Below are 17,960 nucleotides of genomic sequence, written 5' to 3' on the forward strand. Positions count from 1 at the left end.
ATGCAAAACGTTATGTTTGGCGTAAAAGCAACACAGCTGAACACACCATCCCCACTGTCAAACATGGTGGTGGCAGCATCATGGTTTGGGCCTGCTTTTCTTCAGCAGGGACAGGGAAGATGGTTAAAATTGATGGGAAGATGGATGGAGCCAAATACAGGACCATTCTGGAAGAAAACCTGATGGAGTCTGCAAAAGACCTGAGACTGGGACGGAGATTTGTCTTCCAACAAGACAATGATCCAAAACATAAAGCAAAATCTACAATGGAATGGTTCAAAAATAAACATATCCAGATGTTAGAATGGCCAAGTCAAAGTCCAGACCTGAATCCAATCGAGTGCAAAACTGATAGAGACATACCCCAAGCGACTTACAGCTGTAATCGCAGCAAAAGGTGGCGCTACAAAGTATTAACTTAAGGGGGCTGAATAATTTTTTACGGCCAATTTTTCAGTTTTTGATTTGTTAAAAAAGTTTGAAATATCAAATAAATGTCGTTCCACTTCATGATTGTGTCCCACTTGTTGATTCTTCACAAAAAAATACAGTTTTATATCTTTATGTTTGAAGCCTGAAATGTGGCAAAAGGTCGCAAAGTTCAAGGGGGCCGAATACTTTCGCAAGGCACTGTACATATGAGATGAGTAATGTAGGGTATGTAAACAATATATTAAGCAGCATTGTTTAAAGTGGCTAGTGATATATTTTACATCAATTCCCATTATTAAAGTGGCTGGAGTTGAGTCAGTGTGTTGGCAGCAGCCACTCAATGTTAGTGGTGGCTGTTTAACAGTCTGATGGCCTTGAGATAGAAGCTGTTTTTCAGTCTCTCGGTCCCAGCTTTGATGCACCTGTACTGACCTCGCCTTCTGGATGATAACGGGGTGAACAGGCAGTGGCTCGGGTGGTTGTTGTCCTTGATGGTCTTCATGGCCTTCCTGTGACATCGGGTGGTGTAGGTGTCCTGGAGGGCAGGTAGTTTGCCCCCGGTGATACGTTGTGCAGACCTCATTACCCTCTGGAGAGCCTTACGGTTGTGGCCGGAGCAGTTGCCGTACCAGCCGGTGATACAGCCCGACAGGATGCTCTCGATTGTGCATCTGTAGAGGTTTGTGAGTGTTTTTGGTGACAAGCCAAAATTCTTCAGCTTCCTGAGGTTGAAGAGGCGCTGCTGCGCCTTCTTCACGATGCTGTCTGTGTGGGTGGACCAATTCAGTTCGTCTGTGATGTGTACGCCGAGGAACTTAAAACTTACTACCCTCTCCACTACTGTCCCATCGATGTGGATAGGGGGGTGCTCCCTCTGCTGTTTCCTGAAGTCCACAATCATCTCCTTAGTTTTGTTGACGTTGAGTGTGAGGTTATTTTCCTGACACCACACTCCGAGGGCCCTCACCTCCTCCCTGTAGGCCGTCTCGTCGTTGTTGGTAATCAAGCCTACCACTGTAGTGTCGTCCGCAAACTTGATGATTGAGTTGGAGGCGTGCGTGGCCACGCAGTAGTGGGTGAACAGGGAGTACGGGAGTGGGCTCAGAATGCACCCTTGTGGGGCCCCAATGTTGAGGATCAGCGGGGTGGAGATGTTGTTACCTACCCTCACCACCTGGGGGCTGCCCGACAGGAAGTCCAGTACCCAGTTGCACAGGGCGGGGTCGAGACCCAGGGTCTCGAGCTTGATGACGAGTTTGGAGGGTACTATAGTGTTAAATGCTGATTTGTAGTTGATGAACAGTATTCTCACATAGGTATTCCTCTTGTCCAAATGGGTTAGGGCAGTGTGGTTGAGATTGCATCGCCTGTGGACCTATTTGGGCGGTAAGCAAATTGGAGTGGGTCTAGGGTGTCAGGTAGGGTGGAGGTGATAAGGTCCTTGACTAGTCTCTCAAAGCACTTCATGATGATGGAAGTGAGTGCTACTGGGCGGTAGTCATTTAGCTCAGTTACCTTAGCTTTCTTGGGAACAGGAACAATGGTGGGCCTGCAGCCTTGCGAGGGTTAACACGTTTAAATGTTTTACACACGTCAGCTGCAGTGAAGGAGAGTCCGCATGTTTTGTTTGCGGGCCGTGTCAGTGGCACTGTATTGTCTTCAAAGCGGGCAAAAAAGTTATTTAGTCTGCCTGGAAGCAAGACATCCTGGTCCGTGACGGGGCTGGTTTTCTTTTTGTAATCCGTGATTGACTGTAGACCCTGCCACATACCTCTTGTGTCTGAGCCGTTGAATTGCGACTCTACTTTGTCTCTATACTGACGCTTAGCTTGTTTGATTGCCTTGCGGAGGGAATAGTTACACTGTTTGTATTCGGTCATGTTTCCGGTCACCTTGCCCTGATTAAAAACAGTGGTTCGCGCTTTCAGTTTCACGCAAATGCTGCCATCAATCTACGGTTTCTGGTTTGGGAATGTTTTAATCGTTGCTATGGGAATGACATATTCAATGCACGTTCTAATGAACTCGCACACCGAATCAGCGTATTCGTCAATGTTGTTGTTCGCCACAATGTGGAACATATTCCAGTCCACGTGATGGAAGCAGTCTTGGAGCGTGGAATCAGATTGGTCGGACCAGCGTTGAACAGACCTCAGCGCGGGAGCTTCTTGTTTTTGCTTCTGTCTGTAGGCAGGGAGCAACAAAATGGAGTCGTGGTCAGCTTTTCCGAAAGGGGGGCGGGGGAGGGCCTTATATGCGTTGTGGAAGTTAGAATAGCAATCATCCAAGGTTTTACCAGCCCTGGTGGGGTCCTATTAGTGTGTATCCCAAACGGTTCGGACCCTACAGACAGAAGTTCAGCTGTTCGGACTTCAGATGAATCCTGTGACACCTGTGGGGGTCATAGAGCATCGTGTTCATAAGAGTCTCATCTTTCCATAGAGTGGTCATATTAGTTTGTAGGACGCTACAGAGATTTTCGTGAGAAGGCCGATTTTTGGGACATCGCATGGTCTGACAAACATTGCTGTAGCTCAGCCGCCTTCCACCGCAGATGCTGATCCTTTTTTTATGTTACTTAGACTCTTAATTAATATGCAGCCTGTAGAGATGAGTTTGATGGATTACACTCTCAATGTTCCACCTGTCACCCACTAAGTAATTCCCTTCGTGCTTGGTTTTTATTTTCCTACATTTCTCTCCTCTCTCCATCTCAATCTCGTTCTTCCTTTCCCTCCACGTATTTCCCTGTCCTTCCTGTTTTCATATATTCCCCCTTCAATTTCTCTCTCCTCCTGCTGTTCCTCTCTCCTCCAACTCTCAACTCCTCCTCCCTCTGTTTCTCTCTCCTTCTTCCATCTCTCAACGCCATTTCTCTCTGCTTCCCCTGTTTCCCTCTCCTCAATCTGCCTCTCTCTCCTCCTCCCTTGCACCTGGTCCCCCTGAGATATGAGATATTTATCCCGGGGCTGCTGTTGAGCAGGATGCATCGGCAGCCATTAGGGAGGAGAGGAGTGGAGCAACTAAAGATGATGGAAAGAATGAGAAAACAAGCCAGAGGAGGTGAGGAGGAGGGCACTGACAGTGCTTAGACTGCTGAAAACTGCACCAACAGTGCTGAGAGCACTCCAAACTGAACCGACAGTGCTGAGAGCACTCCAAACTGCACCGACAGTGCTGAGAGCACCCCAAACTGAACCAACAGTGCTGAGAGCACTCCAAACTGTGATACTCCAAATCAGCCCATTCCATTTTATATCTTTATCTCTATCAATCACTCACTCATTTGTTCTTTATTCTTAATTTGTATTTTATTGAAAACATCACTCATTTGTCTGAGAAGAAAAACAACTCTAATGGTGGGCTGAATAAAATGAACAACAATGCTGAACTATGTTTCTTTGTTCCATGACAATCCTCTCTTCCTGTTACTTTTTTATTCTCTATCCCTGTGTGTGCCAAGCCTTCCATCAAGCCCCACATCAAGCCCCACTGCCACAGTTTGGCTGACATTAGTGACACAAGCAGGTATCTGCAAGCCGTAATTCACACCTTGCTCACAGACCACTCTATTCCTCCAGTGCCACTCTGAAGTGAAATGATAAAAGTTGTATTCCTCAGCAAGCACTGACAAACAGAGACTAACAGCAGGTCTCCTAGCACTAGTACTCAGGGCAAATGAAACTGCCAAAAAAAATTGTCACGTCCTGCTCCTTCCCTGACTTTTCTTCAATAACATTGCTCACTTGTCAGAATTTTCAAATCACAAACAGAAAGGTATTTACAGGCTGTCTACCTGTTTTTTAAAGAGCTAACTTAAGGGGCCAAGACAAAAATATACTGTTAAATTAAACATGCCAATGTGTGTCTATGATGTCTATAAAGAATCTTGGAGTTGGTGATAGACTGACCACCAGGTCTAGACAGAATATGCCTATATAATAACCTCCATATTGGTAAAGGGGTGATTTCCAAATCAACACATTTAAAATAATCTATTAATTTCAATGGTCAAGCCACTTGGTTGGAAGACCCCCCCCCCCCCCCCCCCCCCCCCGTAGGCTAACAAGTACAGGGTCATTTCTGATTCCATGCTTATGTCTTTGCGTGCAGTTTGAATGAAGTCAAAGGTAGTTTTGCGAGCAAACTAGCATTCCTATAGACTTCCTGTCATTGCACTAACGCCAGTCAGCAACTTCCTTCACACTGCATGCAGAGACATGCAAATGGAATCCATGAGTTCATCTGACTATGAATAATAAGAAGAAGAGCTTAATTGTCAACATCTCACTCTATCCATTTTAATGCATGTCTCGGAAGAAATATATGCAGTACAAAGAAAGCAATTCCATCATATTTTTGCGGAGTAGTGGCACACTGCTACTAACTGAATATAGGGGAATCACTGACACACACAAACCTACACACTTTTTACAATCTACTTCTACTCTACATCTGCAGGACACTTGACTACCAATACAACACAGCTTAACTGTATAGACACAACAATCAAGCCTCTTCTCAAATAGGAGAACGTTTACTTCACTGATCCTCACACAATCAAGCCTCTTCTCAAGTAGTCGCATGTTTACTTCATTGATCCTTGACATGACTAATGAGCGCACCAATTTCCCAAACTGAACTCTTCTCCCCTCCAGCTTGAAAACAAGGCATGTCTTTGAGTCTCATTACAGTGGTGTAACAGAGTGGAGCCCAGCTCACCACCTCCACATCAGCAGGCCTCACAGCAGGCAGAAGAGAAACTGTCAGCAATCTGCTTATAGATTAGTTGTTTATTTATGTATGTGTGTCTGTCTGTGTAAGCCCGGTGTGGCGTGATTAACTGTGATTTCCTCTATCACTGTGCATCTTCCTGTTTGTGTGCATTCTCCCACACCTGATCAGGATGGCCTACAGCATCACATCTGTCTGGGCCTGACGGACCTGCTCCCGAAATAGCACGCCTGCATGGACACACAGACAACTAGTGTTCTGTCTCCCGCTGTGTGAGAGGCAGGCTAATCAGCCCACCCAATGGTTAGCTTCTATCCCGCGGTGCCCAGGACACCCGCAGAGGAGAACCAGAGCAATATAAATCCTCATACACAAACACACACACACACACGCAAACACACACACACACACACATATGCAAACACACACACACACTTAAATATGAGTCACACACACAGCTTGATGAACAACCATCAGGCAATGTCTACCAGCGGAGGAGGAGATGAATGGCAGACAGGATATTGTATGGTTCTTTTTAAACACACACACACACACACACACACAGCTTACCATGAGCGTCACGGTAGTAGGCGTGTGTGACGCTGCGGAACCTTTCTTGCCCAGCAGTGTCCCAGATCTGAAGAGGAGGACATATGACATCATCATTATCCCACTCTATAAAGACTGTTCTTACTCGTCAAGGGGCCTACAGCAGCTCAATTAATGAACTGGTCAAAACTGAGGATATGAATCATGTGGATTAAATGTATTTTCCTCTCTGTGAAAATGTTTATGTAGTCTATTCATAGTCACAATGACTATAATCCACTTTGGATTATAGTCAATGGCAACACCACGCACTCTGCCCATCATGAAAAGGGCTTCTGCCTGTCTGGTTGAGTTACAGTAGAGTGAGAAATTGAGAGATGGTTGACAGACAGTGGATGTAGAGCTGGTGTCCTAACCCTCCTCGCTCCTCTCTGGCCCAGGCCTCATCAGTGTTAACCTCTGCCCCTTCCTTGGCATGCTCTTTCTCTCACACACCATCAGTCTATCATCCATCTATCTATCTGACTGATGAGAGGCAGGCTGAGGGCATGAATAATAATGTAACGAGGAAGAGAGGCAAGGGAGCTGACAAACATACTTTAGTCTATATAGTGTATGTATGTGGACACCCCTTCAAATGAGTGGATTCGGCTATTTCACACTCGTTGCTGACAGGTGTATAAAATCGAGCACACCACCATGCAATCTCCATAGACAAACATTTGCAGTAGAATGGCCTTACTGAAGAGCTCAGTGACTTTCAACGTGGCACCAACAAGTCAAGTATGGCAAATGTCTGCCCTGCTACAGCTGCCCCAGTCAACTGTAAGTGCTGTTATTGTGAAGTGGAAACATCTAGAAGCAACAACGGCTCAGCCGCAAAGAGGTAGGCCACACAACCTCACAGAACGGAACCGCTGAGTGCTGAAGCGCACCGCGTAGAAATCATCTGTCCTCAGTTGCAACGCTCACTACCGAGTTCCAACCTGCCTCTGGAAGCAATGTCAGCAAAATAACTTTTCTTTGGGAGCATCATGAAATGGGTTTCTATGGCTGAGCAGCAGCACACAAGCCTAAGATCACCATGCGCAATGTCAAACTTCAGCTGGAGTGGTGTGAAGCTCAACCTGATTGGATTTTGGAACAGAGTAAATACGTTATCTGGAGTGATGAATCAAACTTCACCATCTGGCATTTCAACGGACTAATCTGAGCTTGACGGATGCCAGGAGAACGCTAACTGCCCCGATGCATAGTGCCAACTGTAAAGTTTGGTGGAGGAGGAATAATGGTCCATAGCTGTTTTTTATGGTTCGGGCTAGGCCCCTTAGTTCCAGTGAAGGGAAATATTAATGCTACAGAATATAATGACATTCTAGACAATTCTGTGCTTCCAACTTTGTGGAAATGGTTTGGGGAAGGCCCTTTCCTGTTTCAGCATGACAATGCCATCGTGCACAAAGCGAGGTCCATTCAGAAATGGTTTGTCAAGATCGGTGTGGAAGAACATGACTGGCCTGCACAGAGCCCTGACCTCAACCCCTTCGAACACCTTTGGGATGAATTGGAACTCCGGCTGCGAGCCAGGCCTAATCGCCCAACATCAGTACCCGACCTCACTAATGCTCTCGTGGCTGAATGGAAGTAAGTCCAGCAGCAATGTTCCAACGTCTAGTGGAAAGCCTTCCCAGAAGAGTGGAGGCTGTTACAGCAGCAAATGTGGGACCAACTCCATATTAATGCCAATGATTTTGGAATGAGATGTTTGACGAGCAGGTGTCCACATGCTTTTGGTCATGTAGTGTACAGTAGATACACAGGCGTGGACACACATATGCACACACAAACACACAAACATAGACATGCAAACACGCAAGTATATACACACACACACAAGTATATACACACAGTGAACCAGTGGAGGCTGCTAAGGGGAGGACAGCTCATAATAATGTATTGAACGGAGGGAATGGAATGGTATGTTTGATGTATTGATACCATTCCACTCCAGCCATTACCATGAGCCCATCCTCCCCAATGTTTAAGTGTCACCTACCTCCTGTGGAGTGAACACACACATGCAAACGCACACACACACACACACGAGTGAACAAACAAGCGTGCACACATACACGCAAACATACACACATAACATAATATACCCATCCCTGTCTCATCTGAACGCTGTGCCAAAGGTTCTGTCAATTTTCATATAGACCACGTGTTACATAAAAGACAGCCAACACATCCAGCACATAAAGTATTGAGCAATTGCTGTCATGTCCAGTGCATCATGATTGCTTTTTCTACTTTCAAAGAACTACGCAATCACTCGGAATAGAAGTAATTCAAGTGTGATTGTTGTCTGAACTCAGTAATGGACACTATCGGTTCCTATAGCCGCATTATGATCACAGATCACACAATACTGATATCAATCTTTGGCTGACAAAAAGGTAAGGGATAATCAACGAGGCTATGCATTCTCTGGAAAACAATGAACAACGCGGGAGATGTGTTCCTCACCTTCCGCAGAGTTGCATTCTTTTCCAGAGAACACATAGAGCCCCGAGTTGATTATCCCTTTTATACCTTGGCTATAATTTACCTCTAGAAATGTGTTCATTTGCAGGTAGAAATGTGTTCAACATCCACTGAAGTAGCTAACACGTTTACTAGATAGGACAGTACCCAGGTAGCACAAACGTCTGGCCCACATCTGGCCTGATTCCGGCATAACAGATCAAAAACTGCTGGCCCGAGTCCGAAATGAATGACGGTGCAGACCAGGCCAGAGTCATTCGGCCCAGATCTGTCAGCCTGAACTAAACCAAAGCTGCCATTTTAGGGCAAGATCTACTCGATTCCCCCCCCCCCCCTCCCCCACCACTACTAAAAATGTATTTATATTAAATTTAGGTAGTAATATCATATTAAATGTCGCTAGTAATATTGCAGCTATCAACCAAACTACGAATAACATAAACATGAAAAAAATACATTTTCTGATTTTAAAACTTTTATTTAAATAGATGAAATTTACTTTGTGTGGGTGTCATCCCTCAACAGTGTCATGGATGTACAGTGTCATGGATGTATCCATTTAAATGTCACTAGAAAACAGCTTAAACAAATGAAATTGCAGGTACTTTGATGTTATTCTATCTGCAGCGTTGACGCGAGTGACTGTGTTAGCCATTGTTGGCTAGCTAGCAAGCAAGGGATAAGAACATTGCCTGCCTGCACAGCAATCAAACAAATAGAATGAACAACAAGTCCGCTTCTCTAGCAACCTAACCGATAAAACTAACAACCGGGTTTAGTGGAAGGATGAAATAGTATGAATTTTACTTGAAAACATGTCATTTTTACCAGTAAATGTGTGTTTGTTTTCTTTGGCAACCGTGGAATAAGCGGGATAAACGCGTCCGCTCTCCAAATGATCTGGAACTGATAAACTCGGACAGAACCAAGTCGTCCAATATTTCCAGATAATGTACAAAGCGTCAGTGTTTATCACTTACAACGTTTATGTATGAGTGTATGAAAATATTTCTATGTCTCTCTGGGTCTATCTGCCCTTTCTTTGCTGTGTTCGGTCCTCTCCTTTGCAAGTTGCAGCCACCTCATGACGAATTTCTCCATCTTTCCATCTGTAGCCTTGGAAGAGAAAGTGTTTCTCCCAACAGCACATTTGAATCACGAAAAAAACAAAGAAATAGCTAAAGAAATAGTTACAACAATTTGTCCGATTTTGACACCACAAGAAAATCCTAGGATTCACAATCCAGACCTCAAATGGGAAGCACATCAACACAACACAATAATCACAGAGGTTTTCAATTTCAACACTGAGTCAAATAGATCAATAGATATAAATATGTGCCTGTTGTAGCGCCCACCATGTGGTCTATCTGTTTGGAACATGTGTACCAAGTTTGGTTACAATACAAATATCCGTGTCTGATTTATATGCATTTATGTGCCAGACCACACCCACATAAATGTTGATTGGTCAGACCTTAGTCCATAGATGCCATATATCAACTTTCATCCAAATCGGCCCTGTGCTTCCGGAGGATATAAAATTTAAGGGCTTTTCAAAAATGCAAAATGGCGGAAAATCCATCTTGGCAGACCTTGTGGGTCCTTGAGGCAAATTTGCTCCTTGTGAGAAGAGGGGCCAATGCACATAATTGCAGGACATGGATGGATGGGCAATTGGCGGGCCACGGGCCGCAAATACCTCGGATCAATTTCCCTTGGGAAAATAAAAATGTTCTGTGATCTATGTCATAATAGTATTCTAATTCCTGATTCTATGGTCAGGCCACTGTCTGTCTCTCACACCAGTCTTACTTAACTTGTGTCCCCTGCCCAGTACTCGTAGTTACAGCTCTCAAATGATAATCATATGGTCCTTGCTATTCAGCATCCTTTGGATGTCCCTACCCCATTTAAGGTAAGGTTAGGTAAGGGATTTGGTTATGTGTAAGGTTAGAGTAATAGTTAAGGTTAAGGTTATGGTTTTGGGTAAGGACGGCTCAAGGATTCCGGATAGCATTGACCAAAAACAGATAGGAGCTATGGATGCAAGGACTGGCCTAAAATGACATACCCAAATCTAACTGCCTGTAGCTCAGGACATGAATCAAGGATATGTATATTCTTGATATCATTTGAAAGGAAACACTTTGAAGTTTGTGGAAATGTGACATTCATGTAGGAGAATATAAAACAGTAGATCTGGTAAAAGATAATATAAAGAAAAAAACATGTTATTTTGTATTTTTTTGTACCATCATCTTTGAAATGCAAGAGAAAGGCCATAATGTATTATTCCAGCCCAGGCACAATTTCGATGTTGGCCACTAATGGCAGCAGTGTATGCGCAACGTTTCAGATGAACCATTGCATTTCTGTTCAAATTTTTGTATCAAGACTGCCCAAATGTGGCTAATTGGTTTATTAATAACTTTTCAAGTTCATAACTGTGCACTCTCCTCAAACAATAGCATGGTATTCTTTCACTGTGATAAATTGGACAGTGCATTTAGATTAATAACACAAATGTAAGCTTTCTGCCAATATCAGATATGTCTATGTCCTGGGAAATGTTATTTTTACTTACAACCTCATGCCTACGTTAGCTCAACCGTCCCACCAATCCTGTAGAGGTTAAACAGGCCTGTGTTTGGTTCTGATAGGGAATAAATGTTCAACTATGAATGTATAACTTATTTTCTTCAAGAATCAATGGGTATTCAGTGCCTAGCAAAGGTATACACACCTTTTGAACAGTTTTCACATTTGAGATTGACTCCTTTTCTATCCAGCCACACCAGCTCAGGCTAAGGGGGCCAGCCTTCAGATTCACATTTTGAGTATTTGGCGCATGGGGTTCAAATGAGGAATGGGGTCAGCTGGAAACAAATAATTCAACCTATAGAATGTTGTTTTCCATTTTACTTATAGTTTATTTTCTTATTTTTTTAAATAGATTTGCTTTCCAATGAAAGAAGACCACTAGCGTTCGACCACTAGCTAGAACTTTGTGACTCACTGGACATAGCTAGCTAGCGTAGCTAACTGTGACTCTTAGCTAACTAGCTATGTTAACCGGGTGCTTTCTTGCCTAGTCTTAGCTAGACTACCAATGTTCTACAAACAAAATCACTAGCTACCTCAATTAGCTATTAGCTAGCTACCTAATATCACATAGGCTAGACCCTAAATGTATTGACTTAGCTAGCTACCTCTGATCTAACAGTTAGCTAAGATAGCTAGCAAACATTAATGTTAGCTGACTTTAATGGAGAAACGTTAATGGGGAAACAACCATGAACAGTCCAAAAATTAAGCTAGCTACAATCACAAACTAATTAGAGACAGCGACGCAATACAGTACTACAAATAGAATAGCTACAATGACCTATTTTGAACTGTTTGGTATCTTCTCCGGCTGGCCTCGACTACTAACCAACTGACTGACTCTCACAACAACCGTTGGAAAGTCAGGGGCCAAGGCCGACTCAAGATGCAAGGCAGACAGTTCGAGCAGCAGAGGCCACACTGCAGAATCGTGTGTTTTTGGTTCATTTAGGTGCATTTAGAATGCTAGCTCCCTATTAAGGATATTTCAGGAAGCATTGATGTTGGCAATTGATGATACATGTATGCTGCTATATGCTATGTTGAAAATTCCAATCAGAGATTTGTAAAAATTAAAAAATCAAAAAATGTAAAAGACAGGAAATAGTAGCCCATTGGTTACTTGGTGATGTGAGGTCTTTAATTAAACTTTGTCTATGTACAGGTTTAGCAAAAATCATAACTTACCCGTTTTAGCAGGGAAATGTTCAATGTCTCACAAATATGAGGTGTGCAAAAATAATAAATGTGACATTAAGCAGACGCTGTTATCCAAAACGACAGTATGCATGCATTCATTTTCAGTTCGTGGTCCCCTGAATTGAACCCATAATCATGACGTTTCGAGCGCCATTATTTTTTCCATTGACTGTCATGGGCGTTATTTATTTAGCTATTTTAATAGGATATAGACTACATTTGTAGTCTACAGTGTATTACACTGTACTTTACTGTATTTACAAGGAATTGATGGAAGCTGGTTGGCTGTGTCTACAAATTACAGCAAGTGTCTACAAATTACAGCATATTAATGAATATTTGTTAATTTATATCACTTGCACTTCTAGAGGCCTTAACAAAGGCTTCCAAACTGGCAGCAACTACAGTGAAAAACAGACCAAAAGGACAAGGCTAAATGCTCAACCATTTCATGTTTAAGACTTGCTGTTACCTCAATCTGACCCCTACACATTTTAAATTGATTGGGCACAATAACCACAAACAAGTTAAATTGGTACAGCATTCTCACTTACGGGTACCACAAGTATAGCCTCTTACAAGGCACACCTCAAAATATGTTCATAAGCCAGAAACAAACCCACTTATGGTCAAAAGGTACCATTCAAAATACAGCAATTCTTCTTTCCCCACCCTCAACAGTTTCCCACAATGCACCATAATTTACAGCATACACAGTAAAACATTTCAGAGTATTTTACTGTTGATAATAACCAAAATGACCATATATACGACAGACATGCAAACACATGCATGTACGTACGCACGTATGCACACACACACAAACAAACAGAAAGACACAGAGAAAGACACACACACGATTCAATAATTACATTTAAAATGTAAATCCATTTAAAAAAACTATAAAATCCCAAAAGCAATTTGTCTCACCTGCAGCTTGACCTTCAGCGCATCAATGTTCAACACTTTATTCTGAAAGAGAAAGGACAGAAAAATAATTTAGTTTTCAAACAGAAAATAATGTCTTTGGATTTTTAGGTGGTGCTATTGGCAAGACATGACAAAAGAAGGAAGACATTTGAATGATTGTTTAACAAAAGTGATGTTGTTATAACACAGTATGAAGATGGTTGCTTGGAGACAATACATTATGAAGTGAAGAATCTGTACACTTGATGTAGTGTGATTTACATGTTCAGGGTTTGTAAGTGTGTCCCCACTAGGTTGACTGTGATTGCTGCTATCAGTACTGTATAACTGTACTGGCTGGGTAATTATGTCTCATTTGCTGCCTGGTTGTTACACAGTGTTTCATCACCTTAGCTCTCCCCCATGGCTAAGCAGTTCCTGCCAACACAGCTGCTAAAACTCACACACACACACATCAGCATGCGGCAGGTAGCCTAGCGTTTAACAGGTTGGACCAGTAAACTGAAAGGTTTGAATCCCCAAGGTGACTAGGTGAAAAATCTGTTGATGTGCCCTTGAGCAAGGCACTTAACCCTAATTGTTCCTGTAAGTCGCTCTGGATAAGAGTGTCTGCTAAATGACTCAAATGTAAATTGCAAGCATATGCATGCAAGGGCACGTACACATGTATATGCATGCAAGGGCATTGAGGGTCACTGTCAAGGCTACCAGACTATCAAACACATTGTGTCTTTAGAACTTGGGTATCCCAGCATGGGGCAGGTTACAGTGTCCAATACCACTGGAGAGAAATAAAGGTTCCCTTTCCGTCAGTCAACTTCAGTCGAACATACTATGGGGATGGTTGAAGGATCTACAATCACCCTACATAAGGCCAATGAAATCCGTGCCTCGCTGGAAGCCCCGCATTCCACAGGTGATAAGCGTTAGGCTCAGATTCATTCCTTCAATGACTGTGTTCCGCTCTTCAAAATCGGTGTGAACAGGAACGAGCCATGCTACTGAAACAACGTTGGAACACGAGACTGTCTAACGTTGCACCAACTATTAATTAATCTAATGCTACTCAAATATACACTGAACAAAAATATAAATACAACACGCAACGGAGTTCCAGGTCATATAAGGAAATCATTCAATTGAAATCAATTCAATAGGCCCTAATCTATAGATGTCACATGACGGGAAATACAGATATGCTTCTGTTTGTCACAGATCCTTAAACATTTTTTGGGATGGATCAGAAATGGATCAGAAAACCAGTCAGTATCTGGTATGGCCACCATTTGCCTCATGCAGCGCGACACATCTACGGATAGAGTTGAACAGGCTGTTTGTTGTGGCCTGTGGAATGTTGTCCCAGTCCTCTTCAATGGCTGTGTGAAGTTGCTGGATATTGGCGGGAACTTGAACACGCTGTCGTACACGTCGATCCAGAGCATCCCAAATGTGCTCAATGGGTGACATGTCTGGTGAGTATGCAGGCCATGGAAGAACTGGGACATTTTCAGCCTCCAGGAATTGTGTACAGATACTTGCGACATGGGGCCGTACATTATCATGCTGAAACATGAAGTAATGGCAGCAGGTAAATGGCACTACAATGGGCATCTTGTCACAGTATCTCTGTGCATTCAAATTGCCATCAATAAAATGTAATTGTGTTTGTTGTCCATAGCTTAAACCTGCCCATACCATAACCCCAATGCCACCATGGTGCACTCTGACATCAGCAATCCGTATAACCACACGACTGCCATCTGACCAGTACAGTTCAAACTGGGATTCAACCGTGAAGAGCACACTTCTCCAGCATGCCTGTGGCCATCAAAGGTGAGCATTTGCCCACTTAAGGCAATTACGGTGCTGAACCCCCAGTCATGTCAAGACCCTGGTGAGGACGACGAGCAAGCAGATGAGCGTCCCTGAGATGGTTTCTGACAATTTGCGCAGAAATTCTTTGGTTGCGAAAACCCACAGTTTCATCAGCTGTCCCGGTGGCTGGTCTCAGACCATTCCGCAGATGAAAAAGCCAGATGTGGAGGTCCTAGGCTGGCTTGGTTACACATGGTGTGCGTTTGTGAAGCTGGTTGGATGTACTGCCAAATTCTCTAAAAGGCTTATGGCTTATGGAGGTGGCTTATGGCTTATGGTAGAGAAATGAAGTTTTCATTCTCTGGCAAAAGCTCTGGTGCACATTCCTGCAGTCAGCACCCTCAAAACTTGAGACATCTGTGTCATTGTGTTGTGTGACAAAACTGCATATTTTAGAGTGGACTTTTGTTTTCAGCACAAGGTGCACCTGTGTAATGATCATACTCTTTAATCAGCTTCTTGATATGCCACACCTATTAGGTGGATGGATTATCTTGGCAAAGGAGAACTGCTCACTAACAGGGATGTAAACAAATTTGTGGACAACATTTTAGAGAAAGAAGCTCTTTGTAGGTATGGAAGATTTCTCTGATATTTTATTTCAGCACATGAAACACAGGACCAACACTTTACATGTTGCGTTTCTATTTTTGTTCAGTATAAATACAGTGCCTTGCGAAAGTATTCGGCCCCCTTGAACTTTGCGACCTTTTGCCACATTTCAGGCTTCAAACATAAAGATATAAAACTGTATTTTTTGTGAAGCATCAACAACAAGTGGGACACAATCATGAAGTGGAATGACATTTATTGGATATTTCAAACTTTTTTAACAAATCAAAAACTGAAAAATTGGGCGTGCAAAATTATTCAGCCCCCTTAAGTTAATACTTTGTAGCGCCACCTTTTGCTACGATTACAGCTGTAAGTTGCTTGGGGTATGTCTCTATCAGTTTTGCACATCGAGAGACTGAATTTTTTCCCCATTCCTCCTTGCAAAACAGCTCGAGCTCAGTGAGGTTGGATGGAGAGCATTTGTGAACAGCAGTTTTCAGTTCTTTCCACAGATTCTCGATTGGATTCAGGTCTGGACTTTGACTTGGCCATTCTAACACCTGGATATGTTTATTTTTGAACCATTCCATTGTAGATTTTGCTTTATGTTTTGGATCATTGTCTTGTTGGAAGACAAATCTCCGTCCCAGTCTCGGGTCTTTTGCAGACTCCATCACGTTTTCTTCCAGAATGGTCCTGTATTTGGCTCCATCCATCTTCTCATCAATTTTAACCATCTTCCCTGTCCCTGCTGAAGAAAAGCAGGCCCAAACCATGATGCTGCCACCACCATGTTTGACAGCGGGGATGGTGTGTTCAGCTGTGTTGCTTTTACGCCAAACATAACGTTTTGCATTGTTGCCAAAAAGTTCCATTTTGGTTTCATCTGACCAGAGCACCTTCTTCCACATGTTTGGTGTGTCTCCCAGGTGGCTTGTGGCAAACTTTAAACGACACTTTTTATGGATATCTTTAAGAAATGGCTTTCTTCTTGCCACTCTTCCATAAAGGCCAGATTTGTGCAATATATACGACTGATTGTTGTCCTATGGACAGAGTCTCCCACCTCAGCTGTAGATCTCTGCAGTTCATCCAGAGTGATCATGGGCCTCTTGGCTGCATCTCTGATCAGTCTTCTCCTTGTATGAGCTGAAAGTTTAGAGGGACGGCCAGGTCTTGGTAGATTTGCAGTGGTCTGATACTCCTTCCATTTCAATATTATCGCTTGCACAGTGCTCCTTGGGATGTTTAAAGCTTGGGAAATCTTTTTGTATCCAAATCCGGCTTTAAACTTCTTCACAACAGTATCTCGGACCTGCCTGGTGTGTTCCTTGTTCTTCATGATGCTCTCTGCGCTTTTAACGGACCTCTGAGACTATCACAGTGCAGGTGCATTTATACGGAGACTTGATTACACACAGGTGGATTGTATTTATCATCATTAGTCATTTAGGTCAACATTGGATCATTCAGAGATCCTCACTGAACTTCTGGAGAGAGTTTGCTGCACTGAAAGTAAAGGGGCTGAATAATTTTGCACGCCCAATTTTTCAGTTTTTGATTTGTTAAAAAAGTTTGAAATATCCAATAAATGTCGTTCCACTTCATGATTGTGTCCCACTTGTTGTTGATTCTTCACAAAAAAATACAGTTTTATAGCTTTATGTTTGAAGCCTGAAATGTGGCAAAAGGTCGCAAAGTTCAAGGGGGCCGAATACTTTCGCAAGGCACTGTAACATACATTTTTCTCAACTATTCCAATCTGTTACTTGGACTTATTGCACCCATAACTGAAATGGTTGTTCCACTTTAGATATTTAAGGTGGTCACATATCTTAATCTTCCCAACCCTGGCAGTCATTCTGAATGTGGGTGAATAAACAATTCTAAATGTTAGATCATGTGATTTGCAGGTCTGATGTGGCCTGTAAACTATGTAAAGTCCATGGAGAATAAGAACACCTCCTCCCAGCTGCCCACTGCCCTGAAGATAGGAAACACTGTCACCACTGATAAATCCACCATAATTGAGAATTTCAATAAGCATTTTTCTACGGCTGGCCATGCTTTCCACCTGGCTACTCCTACCCCGGTCAACAGCACTGCACCCCCCACAGCAACTCGCCCAAGCCTTCCCCATTTCTCCTTCTCCCAAATCCGTTCAGCTGATGTTCTGAAAGAGCTGCAAAATCTGGACCCCTACAAATCAGCCGGGCTAGACAATCTGGACCCTTTCTTTCTAAAATGATCTGCCGAAATTGTTGCCACCCCTATTACTAGCCTGTTCAACCTTTCTTTCGTGTCGTCTGAGATTCCCAAAGATTGGAAAGCAGCTGCGGTCATCCCCCTCTTCAAAGGGGGGGACACTCTTGACCCAAACTGCTACAGACCTATATCTATCCTACCATGCCTTTCTAAGGTCTTCGAAAGCCAAGTCAATAAACAGATTACCGACCATTTCGAATCTCACCATACCTTCTCTGCTATGCAATCTGGTTTCAGAGCTGGTCATGGGTGCACCTCAGCCACGCTCA

At 43.2% G+C, this 17,960-nt stretch overlaps 1 protein-coding gene across 1 annotated transcript in view; it reads right to left on the reverse strand.

Moving 5' to 3' along the window:
- The window catches only part of LOC110499052 (ras-related protein Rab-26), a 93,048-nt gene that overhangs the window by 40,746 nt on the left and 34,342 nt on the right, over nucleotides 1-17,960 (reverse strand). The window contains exons 3-4 of the mRNA XM_021575884.2: nucleotides 12,997-13,038; nucleotides 5,737-5,803 (exon numbers count right to left, since the gene is read on the reverse strand). Of these exons, the coding sequence (XP_021431559.1) occupies nucleotides 5,737-5,803; nucleotides 12,997-13,038 (109 nt within the window). The remainder of the gene's footprint in view (nucleotides 1-5,736; nucleotides 5,804-12,996; nucleotides 13,039-17,960) is intronic.

This window comes from Oncorhynchus mykiss, chromosome 20, assembly GCF_013265735.2.
Source record: "Oncorhynchus mykiss isolate Arlee chromosome 20, USDA_OmykA_1.1, whole genome shotgun sequence".
NCBI lineage: Eukaryota > Metazoa > Chordata > Actinopteri > Salmoniformes > Salmonidae > Oncorhynchus > Oncorhynchus mykiss.